General features: G+C 43.3%; 8 protein-coding genes across 8 annotated transcripts; 2 read left to right on the top strand and 6 right to left on the bottom strand.

Annotated features, from left to right (window-relative positions):
- Nucleotides 1-1,038: 1,038 nt before the first annotated feature.
- Nucleotides 1,039-3,273, top strand: LOC122396907 (H2.0-like homeobox protein). Its single transcript, XM_043395668.1, has 4 exons — nt 1,039-1,144; nt 1,498-1,710; nt 2,810-3,000; nt 3,082-3,273. Exons 1-4 carry the CDS (start codon nt 1,039-1,041, stop codon nt 3,271-3,273), a joined length of 702 nt encoding a protein of 233 aa, XP_043251603.1.
- Nucleotides 3,274-3,617: 344 nt separating this feature from the next.
- On the top strand, nt 3,618-6,368 carry LOC122396972 (probable cytochrome P450 12a5, mitochondrial). Its single transcript, XM_043395771.1, has 11 exons — nt 3,618-3,738; nt 3,804-4,085; nt 4,299-4,410; nt 4,471-4,593; nt 4,674-4,815; nt 4,896-5,146; nt 5,262-5,442; nt 5,508-5,677; nt 5,749-5,827; nt 5,904-6,104; nt 6,178-6,368. The coding sequence occupies exons 1-11, from the start codon at nt 3,618-3,620 to the stop codon at nt 6,286-6,288; spliced, it is 1,773 nt and encodes a 590-aa protein (XP_043251706.1). The 3' UTR covers nt 6,289-6,368.
- Nucleotides 6,369-6,607: 239 nt separating this feature from the next.
- Nucleotides 6,608-8,537, bottom strand: LOC122396971 (odorant receptor 4-like). The gene is made up of 6 exons (XM_043395770.1): nt 8,244-8,537; nt 7,737-8,143; nt 7,208-7,307; nt 6,968-7,069; nt 6,749-6,904; nt 6,608-6,679 (listed from the first exon to the last, which is right to left on the bottom strand). The coding sequence occupies exons 1-6, from the start codon at nt 8,535-8,537 to the stop codon at nt 6,608-6,610; spliced, it is 1,131 nt and encodes a 376-aa protein (XP_043251705.1).
- Nucleotides 8,538-9,254: 717 nt separating this feature from the next.
- LOC122396970 lies at nt 9,255-10,962 on the bottom strand. The gene is made up of 6 exons (XM_043395769.1): nt 10,669-10,962; nt 10,140-10,546; nt 9,965-10,064; nt 9,802-9,903; nt 9,549-9,704; nt 9,255-9,362 (listed from the first exon to the last, which is right to left on the bottom strand). Exons 1-6 carry the CDS (start codon nt 10,960-10,962, stop codon nt 9,255-9,257), a joined length of 1,167 nt encoding a protein of 388 aa, XP_043251704.1.
- Nucleotides 10,963-11,802: 840 nt separating this feature from the next.
- LOC122396969 lies at nt 11,803-13,394 on the bottom strand. The gene is made up of 5 exons (XM_043395768.1): nt 13,101-13,394; nt 12,555-12,953; nt 12,211-12,312; nt 11,988-12,143; nt 11,803-11,913 (listed from the first exon to the last, which is right to left on the bottom strand). Exons 1-5 carry the CDS (start codon nt 13,392-13,394, stop codon nt 11,803-11,805), a joined length of 1,062 nt encoding a protein of 353 aa, XP_043251703.1.
- A 1,049-nt stretch (nt 13,395-14,443) lies between these two features.
- Nucleotides 14,444-15,850, bottom strand: LOC122396968 (odorant receptor 4-like). The gene is made up of 6 exons (XM_043395767.1): nt 15,614-15,850; nt 15,148-15,554; nt 14,976-15,075; nt 14,799-14,900; nt 14,574-14,729; nt 14,444-14,503 (listed from the first exon to the last, which is right to left on the bottom strand). Exons 1-6 carry the CDS (start codon nt 15,848-15,850, stop codon nt 14,444-14,446), a joined length of 1,062 nt encoding a protein of 353 aa, XP_043251702.1.
- An 876-nt stretch (nt 15,851-16,726) lies between these two features.
- Nucleotides 16,727-18,194, bottom strand: LOC122396967. The gene is made up of 6 exons (XM_043395766.1): nt 17,901-18,194; nt 17,437-17,843; nt 17,253-17,352; nt 17,086-17,187; nt 16,861-17,016; nt 16,727-16,789 (listed from the first exon to the last, which is right to left on the bottom strand). The coding sequence occupies exons 1-6, from the start codon at nt 18,192-18,194 to the stop codon at nt 16,727-16,729; spliced, it is 1,122 nt and encodes a 373-aa protein (XP_043251701.1).
- An 835-nt stretch (nt 18,195-19,029) lies between these two features.
- On the bottom strand, nt 19,030-20,498 carry LOC122396966 (odorant receptor 4-like). Its single transcript, XM_043395764.1, has 6 exons — nt 20,205-20,498; nt 19,740-20,146; nt 19,564-19,663; nt 19,389-19,490; nt 19,174-19,329; nt 19,030-19,104 (listed from the first exon to the last, which is right to left on the bottom strand). The coding sequence occupies exons 1-6, from the start codon at nt 20,496-20,498 to the stop codon at nt 19,042-19,044; spliced, it is 1,122 nt and encodes a 373-aa protein (XP_043251699.1). The 3' UTR covers nt 19,030-19,041.
- Nucleotides 20,499-20,779: the final 281 nt, after the last annotated feature.

Below are 20,779 nucleotides of genomic sequence, written 5' to 3'. Positions count from 1 at the left end.
TCCAAATAAACACCTAAGTGACTGTATACTCCGAAAGTCTGCATGCAAAGATAACCATATGGCTTCCAGAGATATCATCGGCCATACATCTCTATGCTATTATTCCACGGATATGTATAGCCTGAGTTGCATTTTTTGGAACTTCATGTTTTTACCGTTGTTTTCGTTCACTCGTGTCGTTCATAATTTTTTCGCGCATCAAACGCTGTTCAAAGTTATTTTTTAAAATCATTCTCAGCAACACCGGTAAAAAATTCTATCCAAACAATATTCTTAAAGCATTATCTGTGGGTGAAGGAGTATTTTACGTATCCAGTAAAATAATACAACGAACTGCGATTAAACTTACAAAGGGAGTGTTCGAATCGATCGAAGCTCCTCGATCACACACTCATTTTTTGCGTTTTAAATTGTACGCACAAGAAATAAAATTAATTTGCAGCCCGCGCCAAGATGTCGTCGAGGTTTCACGTATAAATTTGTTAATTATTTATTTTGTTTCGTAACATTTTACGGGGCGAGTACCTTTTACAATATTTACTTAATAAAAAGCTCGGGAAGCGTAATGCTTACGAGCAACGCTCGATGGAGGCTCGCAAGCCTGGCTCAGACTCATCATTCTTCAGGGACCAATCTTCTTAGAGACACGCCTACAGCATCCGCGCGGACCAATCCCGCGTTCGAAATTGCAGGCAACTCGGATGATTTTTTTTTAAACCAAAATCTGCTCTGAAGATGGCAGGAATACCTTCGCTCATTCATTCTTATGCACTTCCGTGAAAGTCATTCCATAGCGGTTAATTATCTCGCGTTTCCTACTCATCCGGTCCTCGATGGTAAAGAAATTGAATATCGAAAACACCGCGTTCAGTCGTTTGTTTCAATCATGAAACAAAAACAGTGAGACCAAAGTGCTTTGTGCCTGACGAGAACTTTACTCGTGAAAATGTGGTGAACGTTTCAAATCGTCGAGTGAGAAAGACAGAGGTAGTTAAAAAATTTAGAACGATCGTAAGTGAATTTTGACGAGTGATAAAAATGAACGAACTCAAAACCTGCATTGTGGATGGAACAAATTGTTCGAAGCAATTAAAGTTCGGCGTGGAACGCATACTGTCCGATGAAATTTCTTCGAAGAAAACAGGTAAAATCACTTCCATTCGAAACGGATCGCTTAATTATTTAATTTCGTCGCGAAGATACCGAAAAGTATTTCGTACTTAATTTAAATGGTTCGTCAGGGTAAATATGTTTCACGAAAACTTTTCTTCCCAATGGTATCCTAAAGTACTACGTTTCGCGTAAAAAATACCAACCATGGAAAGAAAATTTTTCTGACTGCGTATTCGTCCTTCGAGACTGTGCAAATTATGTATGTAGCGCATTTTTGTATCGTTATAGTTAATGGAGAATAATTAAGCGGCTGGTTTTGAGTGGGACACTTTTTATTTCACGTTCTTATGGACAACTTTTGAGTAAGATCGTGCGTTCGAAAAGATGTGCTCAGGCCACTTCCGGTGCAATTTTCCACCGTGCGGTGCCTCTGTCCCGGAGGTTGCGTCAGGTGCGAAGGCCTTCGAATTTGCCCCAGACCTATATACGGGCAAACTACGATTCTTGGCAATTATGGCAACACGAATCACGCAGGCGGAATAATCGAAAATTATGGAAACATTTATCGGCCAGCTCCTCTACGACCTGTCCCTCGAGGTAAGAATAGCATTTCTACAAAATTTCGTAACGCCGACGGAATAGATAATAATAGTTCTCGATAATCCAGGCGCGAACAATTATTTATCTATTGCGCAAACGGTCGAACTATAAACGAACACCACGCATAATTCGTTTCTTTGAAATTTAGAAGAATCTGTTCTTTGCATCGTAGACAGATTGTTTCATCGTTCGAGTTAATCGATAATTTAAAGACCCCCCAGAAGAGATTTAGATCTCTTTAGCGGAAATCATCGCGCGAACCTGCGCTCGTGAATACGAACGTTGCGTCATTAACAAATGCGACCATATGGACCACTGTCTTGTCTCTCGAATACTCGCCAGCAAGTAGGGCAAAATATTTACGCGTCAGTGTATTCTCGTGTTTCCTGCCCGTGTTTAAACGACATCTTAAGTGCCACCATTCGTTTACGCGCGACGTAAACAGCGGTTTCGTCGGGACCCTTCTTCGTTAGTTTAAAAGTCGGAACCTTCGACTGCCCTCTCCGCGTCCTCGTGAAACCCTCGAATGCTATAAAATATCAATTACCATAATTAAACGCATTTTACGCCTATATTATTCTGTTTTTTTTTTTTCAATTTTCTCCCTTTATCCGTTTCTTGCGACGCGTTGCAAAGGGCAGAATTTTTAATTACTCGTCAAAATCCGACTCCGACGACGAGAGTTCCGAGAAGTTGCATCTTCGAAGAGCGGCATAGAGGTCCAGAAATAACTATGATCCTACCGGTCGTCCAATTCATTCTGAGGACCGTACCAACCGGAGAGAGAACCGCACTGTTTAAATTCGTACACATGTTGTATACATTCTGTAGGGCTGTAAATCAGCCAGAAGTACCCAATCGCGGGGGCCTCTTGTTCGTGCTAGGATCTGTTGAAACAGACACCCGTCCGGCTTAAGAGTTTCGACTACCGTTTACATCGTGTCACGTCTCCCTCCGATTTCTGATATGCACCGCGTGCCCCGCGACCGATCTCCCCGCGTTCGGCTTTATAGACAGAAAACGATGTATCAACTAACATGTTGCTCGCTCGAAATTCTACATTTCGTTCCACGGGAGATTTATTTTTAATTTACAGCGCCGATAACTTCCACGACGACGCCGACGAGCCAACCGGAACCCAACGCGAGAAGAAAACGATCCTGGTCGAGGGCCGTGTTCAGCTCTTTACAGAGGAAAGGGTTGGAGAGGAGATTTTCGTTGCAGAAATATATAACCAAACCGGACAGGAGGCAGCTGGCGGCGACCCTTGGCCTAACCGACGCGCAGGTTGTGTATCGAAACGTTAGAGAACAGAATTACAAAAGGAAAACAGTTAAAAAAATTGTCCAACTTTTCCGCTGTGTGTAGGTAAAGGTTTGGTTTCAAAATCGACGAATGAAGTGGCGGCACACGAAGGAAAGCGAGAACGCCGCTACGACGAATCTCGATACGCAGAAGGACTTGTCTAGGAAATTAGGTAAGGACAATTCGAGGAACGCGACGACGGAGAAGACTGCCTCGGAGAACGAAGAGGACGTCGAGATCGAAGTCGACGTGTGAACTTCTCGAGTGTACATTAACGATTATCGATACGGGTCTACTTTGTAATTTCTAGCTATAAGTTTGTAAAATAAATAAAGTTTCTATACAAGCGATCGCATTGTTGTCGATGCGAGCACGCGACGCCGAACGATTCGATTCGATGAAGGTTGCCACCATTTCCAAAACGCTACGTTCAAACTTTTTTTCCATCCGCTACCGAGGCAACGGACTTGTTATCTTTTGTCACAAAGTTTCCTGCGGATAATCTTCTACTGTATAAAACAAACCGGTGAGTGAGGCAATTTCGTGGCGACTCGTTGGGAATAATCAACGGATAATAGTTAATTGATTTCAGAAAGAAGATGAGTCTGTTGCCGAAAATCTCGCTGATCTCGCGACAGTATTCGGTGATAAAAGCGACGAAGCCTCTGACGGTGACCGAGGGCCAGAAATGCCTGAATATCAACGCCTCGGACATCATCTGTAAGCACGATTCAAAGTTAAAAGAAGCATGTATAATTTAATTTTAATATTATTTTGCGTTTCAGCCGCGTCCATGACTCAAACTCAAGCAGCTGCCATCGTCGCCGAGCCCCTAGGAGCAGATTCGATTCCCTTGCTGGATTCAGCGTCTACAGAAATGTCTTCCGCCACGTTCGAGGTGCCCACAGCGAAGATCGAGCAACAGATGACCGTGGACAGGACACCATTACCGTTCGAAGAGGTTCCTGGACCCGCTGTTCTCAAGTTGTGGGAGAAGTACTGGAAATACGTGCCGCTGCTGGGTACGCAACTGTTTTCCAGTCTGCTAATCAACAGGTTCACCCAGGGTACGATCCGTTGAAGTACCGATAGGTCCAACGGCGTGTCAAAAAAGTTTTATTTGGTCCAACGCGACGAACGAGAGTTTCCAGAATTGATTTCTGTACATTATTTTTGAGATTCGTGGTTCTGGGTAATTGCAAACAGCCATCGATGTTTACAGAGAATAGAAAAATATCGTCGAGCGAGATTCGTTTAAATCTCACGCGAGTTGTTTTCAGGACGACTCACGTGGAATCGTAACGTCACGCCTCTCAAGTATTTATTCAACGAGTATGGTTGTATCGTGAGGGTCAACGGTCCGCTGTCCGGGGACATCGTTATGATTCACAGGTAGGATTTTCCTCGGCAATGTACTTCGATAGACCTTCGTTCACTTGTTGACGTTCGTAGGCCCGAGCACGTAGCAGAGGTTCTGAAACAGGAGGGGGACGCCCCCATTCGAAGTGGAATAGACATTTTGCAGCACTATCGTTTACATCATCGCAAATATCGCCTCGCTGGGCCGTTCTCGTTGTTAGTATTCCAACATTACTCTGATTCGAACAGTGTTACACGCGGTTAATTCGTCGCATTCTGTATCGGGAGTTCTTCAGGCAGGGTCCCGAGTGGCTGGAGGTGAGAGAGAAAATCGAAGAGGAGTTCAACCAGATAGCTTCAAACTTCTTCTGCAAGATCGACGCGGTCAGCGACGAACTGATCAACAGAGTACAGAAAATACGCAACAAGCAAGACGAAGTACGTATCCGACTTGAAAATATTCGAGAATTCCAAGAGCCCTTAGCCCGATTCTAACAGAGATTTTTAATCGTCGTCAGGTGCCCCGCAATTTTCACGAAGACATACTGCGTTGGGCGATGGAATGTTTCTTCACCGTTACATTGAACAACCACGTCGGTTTTCTCGAGTCAGCCGGATATAATTCGACGTCGGAAACTGCAAAGATCGTGGACGCTTTGGCGACAGCTCACAAGTACATGAGTCGTTGCGAAACGGGTTTTCAGGTGTGGAGGTTCTTCCTGACACCTTTCGCCAAGAATCTCTTCGAAGCCTGCGACGTCATCGACGCGTAAGTACAAAACTTTCCACCAGCTCTTTCAGAATTCGACGATCGATTCGTAGAATCGTTCCTACGCTGTTAAGAAAGAAAAAAACATTCGAAGCGATTAATTTTTTGTCGAAAGCGTGGTCGGGAAGTACATTCGTCTGGCACAAAGCAAGCTTCGAAACCGGTCGTCGGTTGGACAGAATTCGAGAGTGGATGAGGGTTCGCCGGTTCTGGAGAAGTTCCTTCTGAGCGATGGAATCCACCCGGACGATATTTGCACGATGTTGATGGACATGATCATCTTGGGCGTACAGGCGGTAACGATCTGAAATTAAAACCAGCAAGAACGGTCGCGGGTATCGAAAATTCTGTACGTTTCCAGACTGCAAACTGCGAAGCGTTTTTACTGTATCATTTAGCGAAGAATCCGCGTACTCAGAGAAAAGTCTACGACGAGATCGTGAACGTTTTGCCGAACAGAGACTCCCCATTGACGGAGAGCTCGCTGAAGAATATGCGGTACTTGAAAGCGTGTCTCCAAGAAAGTTTAAGGTGAGATTTCGAATAGAAGCAAATACGTCGTGTCGTGTTTAATCGTGTTAAATCGATGGTTCGATTCGAAGGTTGAGACCTGCGTTCCCGTACTTTACCAGACTTCTGCCGAAGACAATTTCCCTTCACGGATACACGATACCCAAAGGGGTGAGTAAACTAACTAGAAAGTCTATCGTCGTTGGGTTTCGTGTCGTTATCGAGTCGATTATAAATGTTCTTGAAGACGTTTGTCATAATGGCCAATCAAATAACTTCGCAACGGGAGGAAAATTACGAGGACCCAGAGAAATTCCGTCCAGAAAGATGGTTGACGAATTATTCGGATGGTAAGACGGACTTTAGCTGCTTACCGTTCGGTTATGGGGTTAGATCGTGTTTAGGAAAGAATATGGCCGAGACAACCATGATGTTGCTGACTGCGAAGGTAACGCGAACACGGTCGATCCCGCGATACGATAAATGCACAGGTGGAATTCCTCGTCTCGTGTTTCTTTCAGCTTGTACGGCAATTCAGAATCGAGTACGATTACGCTGATATCAAGAGCAGATTCATGATGGTGAACGTACCCAATAAACCGCTCCGTTTCCGTTTCGTCGACAGGATCTGAACTCTGCGAAGCGATTTCTTTTCTCGGAAGCAGTGCTTAATTACTAAGTTAATGTACAGAGGTTGGTAGAAAGTACAATAAGAGCGTCGCGAGTCGCAATAACTGTAAGTTACTGTCCAGTTCTGTTAAATATTCGCTCTATTAAAAAGGATATTGCGCAGAATTTGTGGAGAACAAGTAGACTAAGGGAACGTTTGAGATTTAGAAATTTTTAAAGAAATATTCCTTTATTTTAAAACTCTGACGACTAAAATTGACACATTTACCTTGAGGTACGAAGAGAACGATCCAACGTAGGCCTGTTTTCAATTTCGAACGTTCAACTTTCGTCGTCGTACTTCATCATCGTTACCCGTAAAGCGGTGAACAGGGAAAATATGTTCGAGACATACTGAAACATGAGAAATTGTCGATAGTCGTATCGTTGATAGGACCTAGAATAATATGAATGCAATCGTACCGAACAGTAGTAGCTCAAAGACAAAACCGGAATGATACATTTGATTTGAATGGCCACCGCCTTCTGTGGTACCAGCATAGACAGCATGTTCTTTTGCATTTTCAATGCTTGCTCGTACCACGTGGACTCGTACGCGCTTTGGACAACATTCTGGCTCTGACGGTAACAGTAACTCACTTAATAGCCTTTAGCAATTCGAGAAAAGTGGTATAAACTCACTATATCTATCAAGTGATCCGCTGGCCACGCGCACATGAACACCTCTAACAACGCAGTCGCAGTCAAGCATAAAAATTGCACTTTGACCGTGAAGGGCTGTCGCTGTTCGGGAATAAAGAGCACATTTCTCTAACGTGTATTCGTTATTATCTATATTAATTGCTTTCCGTTACGCGTTTCTTTTATACGGAATCCGATATGTAGCTTTCGCGCGAAATATTAATTTAGCAGAATCCTTACCGCAATGAAATTAATACCGCATAGCACAAGCGCTACGCCGCATATTGTTATCGTATTCAGAGCAATTAATTGAACAGACTTGACCACTTCCTGCGCGTATCTATAACAACACGTTCCACGCGTTTATTCTGCGGAAATGTACAGGGTGTTCGGTCACCCCTGGGAAAAATTTTAATGAGAGATTCTAGAGGTCAAAATAAGACGAAAATCAAGAATATCAATTTGTTGATTAAGGCTTCGTTATTAAAAAATTTTTAATCATTCACGGAAAAATTATTTTCGATTGCGGAGGTCAATTACAATCATTTTTTATCAATAGATATACCCTCGAAATCCTACTCACTTTCGAGAAAAAAATTCTTTTATGCCTCAATCAACAAATTAGTATCCTTGATTTTTGCCTTATTTTAGGGGTGGCCAAACACTCTGTATAATTACCAGACGCTCAAACCAGGGACGTAATAATTTTAATTAACGGTAAATATTTTCCATTTGTCTCTGGTTCCAGCGTTCAAAGTAGTCCTCCTACCTTTTCAAGGAGTAATATCCTTCGACGCCTTTTATGAGATCCTGAACGTCGACGATGTTTCGTAGCTCTGTCATCAGAATCTCGAACCTTGCTGCTGCAAAGAACAGCAGCAGAGCGCCGAGCATGTTGATGCACACGTGTGCAGCACATTGCATGCAGACTAGTGCCTGGTGCAAAAAGATGGCTGTCCTTAGGGGCTCGTAGTCGACGGAGAACGGATACTCGGTGTTCATCGGGAAGGGCTCGGATATAAACAAGGTGCCCGCGATAAGAGTAGTCGCGGTCATGTAGAACCACATCGAAGACATCCCGTAAAACGTCGAATACTTTCTCACGTACTGTTGGTACACGTATTTATCGTATCGTTTCGCCTTCGCGTAGCAGTCTATCATCTCTTCGATCAATCGCTGCAACGCGTCGCTAAAATTAGTGGCTCTTAAACCTGTCTGGGATCGATCGACGATCGAACTCGTTAAGACGCGGATCGAAACGTCGGTAAAGTGATACCTGAAGACGATCGTACTGTGTGATGCAGAAGATCGTCTGCATCACTATCTGCGTGACGGCGATCGCCAGGCAAGCAGCCTTCGTGAAGTTTTTAATGTTGTTTCGTTCCACGTAAAGAGCGTACAGCAAGGATAAGAGGAGCATGAACGCGTTCAGCGTCATCGCGAATCTGACGAGCTTGAAACGAAGCTGCTGCGATTTGGTGGCTGAGGATGGAAGCGGCCAACAGCAGGTCAGAACCACGCTCAGTCTGGTAAACGTAATCGCTTTCTCCACCGTTATGTCACCGAACATCGCGAGGAAAATGATTTGCCAACGAAAATACCAGAAGAGGTGCACCGTGCAAATGGATCCGCGGGCGAACTGACTCGCGAAAAGTTTATTTACGAGCCGGTACATACGCGATAAATAGATTATGCGATGCGTCGAACCGTGTGATTTCCGAACAGAAGAGCTTCGATGCAAAATGAATACGCGAATATTAGAATTGATATCGAATGCAACATTCAACGGAATTGCATAGGGTTGCCCGGTACAGCTGCATACGTAAGCGACCCATCGATCAATTCTTTTTATTTACGCGGATGAATTGATACGGTACATCTGTCGAGGCTTTCATAGCAGTTGCAAACATTTCCTTTCCGCTTTCACTGTCAATTATCTGCCTCGTGCGAGAAGACAACTGCGGTGGGCGGGTATTTGCTACTGTGGGAAGTTCCGCTCGTGCATTTCTTATCTTGGTGATTTACTCGTGCATTTTTTTTTTTATTAAAAAACAGTAACCGAAAAAATACGATCTTTCGCCACGAAACGCGGGATTACCGTATTCCAAGAAAGTACACAATTTGTGTAAATATCCTTTATTTTCGATATAGATGACTAAAAGTGATATATTTCCTATGAGCTGTAGAGATCAAAGAAATGTTCACATCTATTTCTCAGCTGTGTGGTTCAGCCAATTTGGTGTATGTAATAATATTGCTTTCACGTAATCAACTTACATTTAACCAGTCAACCGCTGGTTAACGTAGAGTTAAAAGACTCGCGCATTAAGTCTTCGTCTTCGTCGTCCATCACGATTCGCAATGCAGTAAATATGGAGAATGCATTTCCAACGTACTGAAATATTATATTAGATCAATTAACAGTACATTCTGGAAAACTAGCATCTCTGTAAGTTAGGGGCGGATTCAGGGGAGCCAGGGGGCAACTGAAATATATCTATTATTCATTTTACTAGTGACGTTTACGTATTTCGTTCGCCATCCTTTTCTGGATCCACCCCCATTGTAATCATTAGCATACCGAGCAATAATAGTTCAACGACATGATTGGAATGACACACGCGACACTGACGATTATAGGCTTCTGTGGTATCAATGTGTACATCACTATTTTCTGCAGCTCTAAAGGCTGATCGTACCATGTCGATTCGTACAAGCCTCGAATAGCATTTGCGCTCTGGTAGATAAAGAGAATTTAAATTTGTAAATTCGTATGGAACAAAGTAGCGTCCTGGAGCTTAGTATTAAAAACAATAAGGCAATAAGGAACTCACCGCGTCCATTAGAATGTCGGCTGGCCAAGCGCACATGAAAACTTCAGTTAACGCGGTCAGAACCAAGAATATGAATGGCACTTTTACCGCTAAAGATTGCCGCTGTTTACAGAAAAAAATCATTTTCACGTACATACGTTGATAAAATATTTGTTATACTTACTCCGATAATTTGAAGACCGCAGAGCACGAGAGGAAAGCTGGCCACGATCGTTGTAAAAAGAGCTGTATATCGAGCGAATACAACCACTTCTTGCGCGTATCTGAAACAGATATTCCGGTTGAATCTCGTATAGAACGGTATCTCTTATTTTATGCCTGGTAATATTGTCACGTACCTTCTGACATGGTAATACCTGAGTATACATTCTATTAACATCTCGATATTCTGTACAGCGCGTAGATCCACCATTAGAATCTCGAAAAGCGCCGCCGCGAACAACAATAGCAACGCGGCGAACACGTTTACACATACGATCGAGGCGCACTGTAGACCGACCACAAACTGATGTATAAAAATCACGGTTCTCAAAGGTTCGTAATCGACGCGAAATGGGTATTCCGCTTCCGTTTGGAACGGCTGATCCAGTAACAGAGTTACCACGGAGAAGGCAACGGCAGTCAGGAATACCCAGATCGCCGATGCCCCGTAAAACGTGGAATACTTGTCGACGTATTGCTGCAGGATAGATCTTTCGTACGGTTTTGCGTTCACGCAGTAATCCATCATTTCCTCGATCAATGCCTGCAATTCGTCAAAGAACGATCATAGAAATTGGTCAGTTTTGGATCCGGCTGGGTCCAAAGGTGACTAATGGCCACCATTGTTCTTTGTCGATTTACGTGCTGGAAAATTGTAGATTTTACCTGAATTCGATCGTAAAAAGCAATGCAGAAAGACGACTGAACTGGTATCTGGCTGCAAGCTACGGCGAGGCAAGCAGCTTTCGTGAGGATGATCGAATCGTTGCGATGCACATGCAGCGCGTATATCAGTGGCAAAACGAGCGCGAGAGAGCTGACGATTGCTAGGAATCTTTGGATCTTGAAACGAATCAATTGCGTTTTCGTGGCTGTCGGCGGCAGCGGCCAACAGCAATTCAACGACACGCTGAAACGCGTGAAGCTTATAGCCTTCTCCGGCGTTACGTTTCCGAACATAATGGGAATTAAGGCAATAATGTACTTGATGAAGGCGGGGAAGTAGTATCGCTTTTAAAAACGTGGAAACTGGCGCAACGGAACGGCAATTAATAATAGTGGTAAAGGAAATGCGAGGTATGTTGGTACACGCTTCCGTATAATCAATACCAAACGATTTCAGTTACATTAATTGTTAGCCGTCTATTATGTTATACGTGTTGCATTTCTAATGATGGCTTTCAAGTTTTCCTTTCTCTTGCACGAATATAGTTGGAGCAAGCGTTACTTGGCGTGTAAATAATCCATGTACACGTTGCACTCATGATACGTAAAAATAACCTACATACGGGGCTGGAGAGTTGCATGTTATTATTTCGCTAATACGTGTCGTTTAGCTATTAGCTGTTTGCAATTAGCGGGGAACGCGTCTAAGAACACCGGGCAATCGAAAAACTACAACCGTGGCAGGATATTGGAGGGTGAGTCGACAAAATTGTACTTTTATTACCACTATTGTTTCCTTACGTCCGTAATTCTGACATTGCATCGCGAACAATTCGCTGACTCAACCTCGTTTTTCACTTTCGAATCTTAAAATCGGTAAAAAGAACAGAGAAACGCAGAATGTTTGGTGAATACTTATTCTCGAAAGGAGAATTGTATTTTTATTACCACTATTGTTTGCTTACGTCGGTAATTCTGACATTGCATCGCGAACAATTCGCTGACCCAACCTCGTATTTCACTTTCGAATCTTCAAATCGGTAAAAAGAACAGAGAAACGCAGAATGTTTGGTGAATACTTATTCTCGAAAGGAGCTATCTAAAATTAATGTATTTGCTTTCAGCAGTTAGAAGTCAACCAGTGGCAAACGTAGTATTAACAGTCTCGCGTAACATGTTTACGTCTTCGTCGTCAGTCATCACGATTCGCAATGCGGTAAATATGGAAAATGCGTTTGCGACGTACTGAAATATTACATAAGATCAATTGATGGGCACATTACACGTGATATATGAGCTTGACACGACCATTCGCATACCGAACAATAATAGTTCAACGACATGATTGGGATAATGCACGCGATACTGACGACTATCGGCTTCTGGGGCACCAACGAATACATTACGATCTTCTGTACTCCCACGGATTGTTCGTACCACAACGACTCGTACAAGCTTCGAATGGCGTTCGCGCTCTGATAGCCGGAAAGAAAACGATCGTGATTGAAAATCCATAGGGACGATACCGTAAACGAAACTCACCACGTCCATCAGGTTATCGGCCGGCAACGCGCACATGAAAACCTCCACCAACGCGGTCAGAGCCAGGAATAGAAATTGCACTTTTACCGCGAGAGGTTGCGGCTGTTTAAAAAAAGAAAATATCTCGCGTTACTGATTCTCGTCGGGTTAAAATAATATTGGAATTATACGTGTACTCACTCCGATAATATGGAAACCGCAGAGCACCAGTGGAAAGCTGGCCACGAGTGTTGTGGAAAGGGCCGTATACCGAACAAACGTAACCACTTGCTCAGCATACCTAAAATACGTATTCCATTTAAAACATTCCATCGAGAGAATAACATTGTCTAGCACCTTCTCACGTCGTAGTACTTTTGTATGCACTCTATCAACGTTTCGATGCTTTCTACGGCGCGCAGGTTCGCCATTAAAATCTCGAATCGCGCCGATGCGAACAACAACAGCAACGCGGCGAACATGTTCACGCAAACGATCGCCGCGCATTGCAAACCGACGAGCGCTTGATGGAGAAAAATCATCGTCCTCATGGGCTCGTAATTCACGGGAAACGGATATTCCGCGTCCACCGGGAAAGCTCCTTCTATGAACAGAGCTCCGAAGATGAACGCGATCGCGGTCAAGTAAAACCAAGTTGCGGACACCCCGTAGAACATCGAATACTTGTTGGTGTATTGTTGAAGGATTCGTCTTTCGTAGGACTTTGCTTTCGCGCAGTAATCCGTCATCTGTTCGATCAACCCCTGTAAAATATCGCAATTATCAGTAGATTTTTTTTAATAACTGTATAGCAAAGGTGATTCTCGTTTGTAAACTGTTCAGAGTATCGACTTATTTTCCGAAGCGAGTGTGTAGATATCGAACAGGTGGAAAATAGTTGGAAATTCTACCTGAATCCGATCGTAATGAGCAATGCAGAAGCACGATTGCACCGGGATCTGTGAAACAGCTACGGACATACAAGCCGCCTTTGTGAGGATGACTGGATCGTTGTGGTTTACGTACACCGAGTACAAAAGCGGTAAAACAAGCCCCGAGGAGCTAAGGATCGCTAGGATTCGCAGAGTCTGGAAACGGAGCATCTGGAATCTGGTAGCAGTCGATGGTAGCGGCCAACTACAGTTCAGGGCTACGCTAATGCGAGTAAAGTCTACGGCCTTCTCCGGTGTCACGTTTCCAAACATAATGAAAGAATATTAAGCCTATAATGTGTTTGTTGAAAATAGAAACTCAGAAACGAAACTTTTCACTCCTTTGTCGCGCGAGTACTGAACGATTCCTGTACGATTGGTTCGCATTGCGAGCTGGAATGCGCGGTGTCGCTTTAAACTGCAATCAATAATTTTAGCGAAGGAAATGCAGAGTTATGTTGGCGTATATTTCTTTATAATCCATACCTGAAGAATTCAGACGCGAAGATTGGGTCTGCTAGTATGATACGCATGTAGCACCCCTAATGATAGCGTTTAGATTTTCCTTTCCGCTCCACGGGTATAGCTCCGTTTTCTACCGAGCGTTACCTGGCGTGTAAATAATTCGCGTACTGTTCGTTTCTATGTAAATTTTTCTCAGTCAACTGACGGTAACTTCAATCATGGTGTTCAGTCAAAGTCGAAGAACGGCCTGCAAAAATATTGCAAGTGTCGAATGGCGAATAAATATGAAAGATTGTACCTCTGAAAGATTTGTCTTTTTCGTCGCAGGAATTCTTCTGAAAGAAGTTGAATTATCTTTTTTGTTTTTGTTGAGACAAATACAAACTTTGATTTTTACCTAAATTTGGCATTTTTTTTTTTAGCATTCTGGCCCTCAAAAGGATCGATGCAATCTTTCATGGCAATCTTTTGCTATCCGGAAAAGGTGGCACAATATACAAGTTCTTTGCGCCCAGGTACAAAACGAAAGGTATCGTATTAATTAATAATAAATAATTTTAATTTACTTTATTGCACTTTCGAATATTAAGGATAATCGCTACTCTTTGGATAAAATTTCGTATCCGATGTTTATTCAAGTTTCGTAGATGACTAATAATTACTGTACAGAAGTATATTTACTCACAAATTCTCAATTTTCCTTCAGTATCGTCGATTGCACATACTGAAAGCGTCCAACAAAGCTTTAACCAGTAAACGGATGATCAGGGTAAGCATATAAGCAAAATGTATTTTGTATTTTTCATTTTAATATTATAACTAACTAAAATGATGGTATCTATTTCGAGGTAGTACTACTAATCATCATTCACTACGAGTCGCAATGCAGTGAAGATGGAAAGTGCATTCGAGACGTACTGAAACATCAGAAAATATCATTCGATATCGGAACGCGATTGACCAGTTTCTACGAAAGCGTTCTCATACCGAGCAAAAATATCTCAACGAGAGGACTGGAATGATGTAGAAGCAACTGATAAATACCGGTTTCTGTGGCACTAACGAGAACAGTACGGCTTTTTGCAACTTCACTAAATTGTTGTACCACGGTGATTCGAAGAGACTTTGGACAGCTTTCTCGCTCTGGTGGTAAAACGATATCGTATAATAGTAATTTAGATTCCGCGCGGATAGTATGCAAATGCATCTCACCGCTTCTAACAGATCATCAGCCGGCCACGCGACCATGAAAACCTCCAAAATTGCAATCCCAGCCATGAACGCGAACTGCACTTTCACCATCGCCGGTTGTCGCTGTTTATAGAAATATTTTTACATGTCTGATTTCATCTTTCGTGACTGTCTCTCGTAGCAATGTGTTATACTTGCACCGATAATATTGAGACCGCAGAGCACGAGCGGCAAAGTGGCCAGAATCGTCGTGGCAATAGCTGTATATTGCATTACGCTAACGACTTCCCGCGCGAAGCTAGAAAGAAAATTACCTCCGCTGTGTGCTATCGGATTCATCGACGCGTACTTTTCTTATTCCGATCCGTACCTTTTGACTCGATAATACTTTTGCAACGCCTGTATCAACGTTTCCATACTCTCCACCGCTCGGAACTCCTCCATCACCATCTCGAATCGCGCCGCCGCGAAAAATATCAACAGCGCGGCGAACATGTTGTTGCACACGATCGAAGTGCACTGCAGACAGACAAAACCGTGATGTAAAAAAATGGCCGATCTCAAGGGCTCGTAGTCGACGGGGAACGGGTACTCCGCGTCTATCGGGAAAGGCTGAGCTATAAACAGAGTTCCGACGAAGAAGAACGTCGGAGTCAAGTAAAACCATGATGCAGTCACTCCGTAAGGCATCGAATACTTATCCAAGTATCGTTGCAGAATGCGTTTCTCGTACGGTTTCGCATTCGCACAGTACTCTTGCACCTGTTCCACCAATGCCTGAAACACGTCGCCACGGTTACGTTCTCGTACGAAGGTTTTATCCTCGGAAGTTTTACCTGAATCCGATCATGGTGTATGGTGCTGAAGAACATCTGGACGAAGAGGTGCACGATAGCGTCGGCGAAGCAAACCACCTTCGTCAGGATGATCTTGTCGTTCCGGTTTACGTACACCGAGTACATCAGCGGAAACGTGATCACGGAAGCGCTGAGGACCGCTACGAATTTCTTAATTTGGAAACGGAGCGTCTGCGTCCTCGTCGCGTTCGATGGCAATGGCCATGAACAGTTCATCGATATGACGAATCGGATAAAATTGAAAGCCTTCTCCGGCGTTACGTTTTGGAACATAATCGCGATGGGAAAAACGAGTCGAAACGCTTCACACTTTTGAAACGAAAGAAATTAGCAACGTAGGAACGAAAGACTCGTCGGACGATCGCTTTCGAAGAAGAAAAAGAATTCTGTGCAACGATCCGCTTTTAGCAGTAATTTGTAGCAGAGGTAAGTACTTACACTTACTTTTGCGTGCAACTCATCGTACAGTTGCGTGAAGTGGTGTTATTAATATATTATGGACGCTGTTACTTCAATGACAGGTGCAGATGTTTCTCTTCATTTGCGAATGCAATTACGGGTTCAGCGCGCGACGACTATAGCGATGGGCGATGAAGGTGCGTAATTAATTCAAGTACTGCGAATGTATAAGAAGTTTAAAAAAAAGTTATCTTCCGCATGTTACGATTATTATAAGGGTAGTCAGTTTGTATAGACAGCTTTGGATGTAATCAAGCACGATTGCTGGAAATATCATTTTTTATTTTCGTGACAAGTGATGTAATATGTCGAAGAAGTACACAACACGGAGTTAGTTGTGTGTTAAAAAATACTACATCCACTCGATCAAAAAATCTGTATTAATTCTAAACACAACATACTTACCAAACTCGGTCCTAAATAAAAGTCCCACGTACGTACGATTATTTTCAGTCTTACGTTCGAGTAGAATACGCTTAGTGTACTATTATTTTTCCAATCAAAAAAGCTTAAAGTAACATTTATTGTATATCCTCAGTCTTTAATTTCAGTGTATATTTGACTAAATCAAGATGTAATTTAATATGTTAATAGTCAACCAGTAGTTTGCGTAGTATCATTAGTCCCCCGTAATTATGTCTCGTCGTTCACCACGAGTCGCAAAGCGGTAAACAAAGAAAACGCATTCGCGACGTACTGAAATACAACACATTATCAATTGACATCGCAATGCAGCGGATTTGGCTTCGATAGAAGTATTTTCACACCGAACAATAAAACTCCAACGAGAGAGCTGGAATAACGCACGCCAAACTGATGGTTATGGGTCTCTGTGGTAATAACGCGAGGAGGACCGTTTTCTGCATTCCCACGTTCTGTTCGTACCACTTACTTTCGTACACGCTTCGAACAACGCTCTCACTCTGACGGTAAAAAGGATTAACGTAACAACGATAGAAGATTCACAGCGACGGAATTGAAAAGCAAATCACCACAGTAAATAGATCGTCCGCTGGCCACGCGCACAAGTAGACCTCCAACAACGCAATCCCGCCCAAGAATAAGAATTGCAGTTTTATCACCAATGGTTGATGCTGTCGAGATAAGTAATTTTACATATTTCATTGTAGAATATAATCAAGATTAATAATATACTTACACCGATCATGCTAAGACCGGAGAGAACAAGCGGTACAGTGGCCATACACGTTGTGTAAATAACCGTGTGCCGAAAAACACTGACCACTTCCTGAGCGTAGCTGCAAACACATTACGTTCTCCGCTTGGAACTTTTGCATACTCCAGATACTTGACGTTTAGTACGAATAAAACTTGCCTCGTACCTTCTCACGAGATGATATTCTTTCACGCACCGTATCAGCGTTTCGACGTTCTGAACGGCGCGCAACTCCAACATCAAAATCTCGAACCGTGCAGCCGCGAACAATATCATAAGCGCAGCCACAGCGTTCATGCACACGGCGCCAGAACATTGGAAACTGACCACCACATGGTGCAAGAATATCAGCGACTTCAAGGGCTCGTAATCGACGGCGAAAGGGTATTCGGCATTGGATGGAAACGGTTGAGCAGCGAACAGAGCTCCTACGTCGAAGACAGCCGCAGTCACGTAAAACCAAGCGGTACACAACCCGTAAAACGTCGCGTACTTGTCGACGTATCGTTGGAGGACCTGTCTTTCGGACGACTTTGCTTTCCCGCAGTAATTCGTCATGTATTCGATCATCGCCTGCAACACATCAGGTATTCCAACGTCTCGATTAAGATAATTGTAACGAAAATTTACCTGAATCCGATCGTAATAGATAATGGAGAGGTACACGTGCACTGGGACTTGACAAACAGCCACAGCGAGACCAGCGGCGTTGGTGAAGATGACCGGATCGTCGTATTTCATGTACACAGCGTATAACAGCGGAAGAATCAGTCCACAGGCGCAAAGGGCACCTAGAAATCTCAGGATCTTGAAACGGAGTAACTGAGACCTGGTGGCGGTAGCTGGTAATGGTAAACAACACATTACGGCCACGCTGAGCCAAGTAAATTCTATTGCTTTCTCCGGCGTTACGTTTCGAAACATAACGACGCAATATTGAGTAACTTGGGGTAGCAAAAGAAACAACAGAGACGAGGTTCGAAACGTATCAGAATTTCCGAACGAAGCAACTAAATATCTCGTGTGATGAATTTGCGATATCGGCTCGAACGCACGATACCGTTTCAAAGAAGAAGCACTCGGTGCAAGAAAATTACAACGGATAGAGTTTGCAAAGAAAACGCAGAGGGATGATAGCGAGTATTTATGTAGAAACAATGCTTAGAGAATTGTATAGCGGCGATTGGGGGCTCCTAGTGTTATGCATATTGCACCTCTAATGACAGCTGCATGTTTCACTCCCCACTTCCGGGTGTAGGTTTCCATGCCCGTTACTTCACGTGCAATGAATTCATCTACTATTGTTGCAGTTTCGTGCGTAAGGAAAACGTAAAAGTTTACCGTTTTCTCGTACAGTAAATAACATTGCTCATTATTGAAATTCCGTTGCCAGTGAAATCAACCGTAACACGGTGAGTTAAATAAAAAGGTTTTTAATGGATTATTAAAAACGTCGAGAGAATCGTTGACAAAAATTGAGTGTCAAACATAGAAAGAGTTGTTTACTTACTAACAAATCATTAAATATTTTTGTATGCAATTTTGTTACTACATTGAAATTATAGGAAAACACAGGAATGGGTTAACATCGTCACGTATTGTTACACTGGCGACAATTTTAAACAGAAAACAAATGATCGAGACAAGTTTATAAACGAAATCTATTCTGCATCTCATATTTTAGGATACAGCTGACTAGAATAATTATATCTACTGTGAGCTAATAACACTCGAGTAATCATTTACGTACGATAGTGTAGTCCGATTAACTTTAGCCATCGTGATTCAGCGCGAGCCGCAATGCAGTGAAGAGGGAAAACGCATTCGAGACGTACTGAAAGATTACAAAACATCAATTGACAGCACACATCGACAGAGAAGGTTCGACAAAAGAAAACCATACCGAGCAATAATATTTCAACGACATGACCGGAATGAAGCACGCGAGGCTGATTGTTATCGGCCTCTGAGGCAGCAACGACATCACTAAATTCCTTTGCAATGCCATCGAATCATCGTACCATGTCGACTCGTAGAAGCTTCGGACAGCCTTCTCGCTCTGAAAATAAAACGACTACGTCAGCAATTAGAATCTCGTACTATGAAAAAGCATCTCACCACTTCCATCAGATTATCAGCCGGCCACGCGCACATGAAAACTTCCAACAGTGCAGTACCAGCCATCACTGCAAACTGCACTTTTACCAAGGGTGGTTGTCGCTGATCGGACAAACATTAACTTGTTTTATCTGTCAACTGTATCTTTCAAGGGCTAACAGTAGAGTATACTTACACCGATAATATTGAGACCGCAGAAAACAAGTGGTAAAGTGGCTATTAATGTCGTACAAATAGCCGTGTATTGAATAACATTGACCACTTCCTTCGCGTAACTGGAAAGACAGACTTCTCAACAGCTATTCCGAAAATACTTGAAACGCTTATGGCGCACACAACAGTGTCTTATACCTTCTCACGCGGTAATATTTTCTCACGCATTGTCTCAATGTCTCGACGTCGCGTACGGCGCGAAACTCCACCATTAAAATTTCGAACCGCGCCGCCGCGAAAAGCAAAAGCAACGCGGCGAACACGTTCGTGCAAACGATCGCAGCGCACTGCAAACCGACGTAACAATGGTGCAAGAAGATTGTGGTCCTCAGAGGTTCGTAATCGACGGGAAACGGGTATTCCGCGTCTACTGGGAACGGCTGAGATATGAACAGGGTTCCTACGACGAAGATAATCGTGGTCGAGTAAAACCACGTGGCAGCAGTCCCGTAAAACATCGAATACTTGTCGACGTATTGCTGCAGGATAGATCTTTCGTACGACTTGGCATTCGCGCAATACTCCGTCATTTGTTGGACCAACCTCTGCAACACGTCGCTTCGATAACACTTGGAATGATCAATGAATCGACGCAGGTTTTACCTGAGTCCGATCGTGATGAAGAACGCTGAAAAGCGTCTGGATCAAGATTTGACTGAAAGCATCGATGAAGCAAACCACTTTGGTCAGGATGATCATGTTATTCCAGTTCACGTAGATCGAGTACACCAGCGGGACGAAAAGTGTTAAAACGCTGAGGACCGTTACGACTCTTTGGAGGTTGAAACGCAGAACCTGAAGTCTGGTGGCGGTCGGTGGTAGTGGCCAACAACAGTTCAGAGTCACGCAGAGCCGTGTGAATTCTATAGCTTTCTCCGGCGTTGCGTTTTCGAACATAATGCGAAACGAAATAAGCGCAACGCGCTCTTCGAGATTCACTCGGGACGTTAAAAGACGACAGGAACGAAAATCGATGCGTTTGTTGCAGAATGGGTCAGTGCAATGTGCTCGAGCACTCTATATCGTTCCGCAAGAGAAGCAATCAGTAAAAGAGAACTACGATGAATGCCGTTTAGAAAGAAAATGCAGGGGGATGTTTGTAGACATTTATTATCTTTCACACTTGAAGAATTCTATAACAATGATTAAGGTACCGGTGTGTTTTGCACATTACACCT

The sequence above is a fragment of the Colletes gigas genome, unplaced genomic scaffold (assembly GCF_013123115.1).
Source record: "Colletes gigas isolate AHSC1104 unplaced genomic scaffold, ASM1312311v1 Colletes_gigas_Sc00008, whole genome shotgun sequence".
In the NCBI taxonomy this organism is placed as follows: domain Eukaryota; kingdom Metazoa; phylum Arthropoda; class Insecta; order Hymenoptera; family Colletidae; genus Colletes; species Colletes gigas.
The sequence above is the reverse complement of the archived record's forward strand: the minus strand, read 5'-3'. Positions and strand labels throughout refer to the sequence as shown.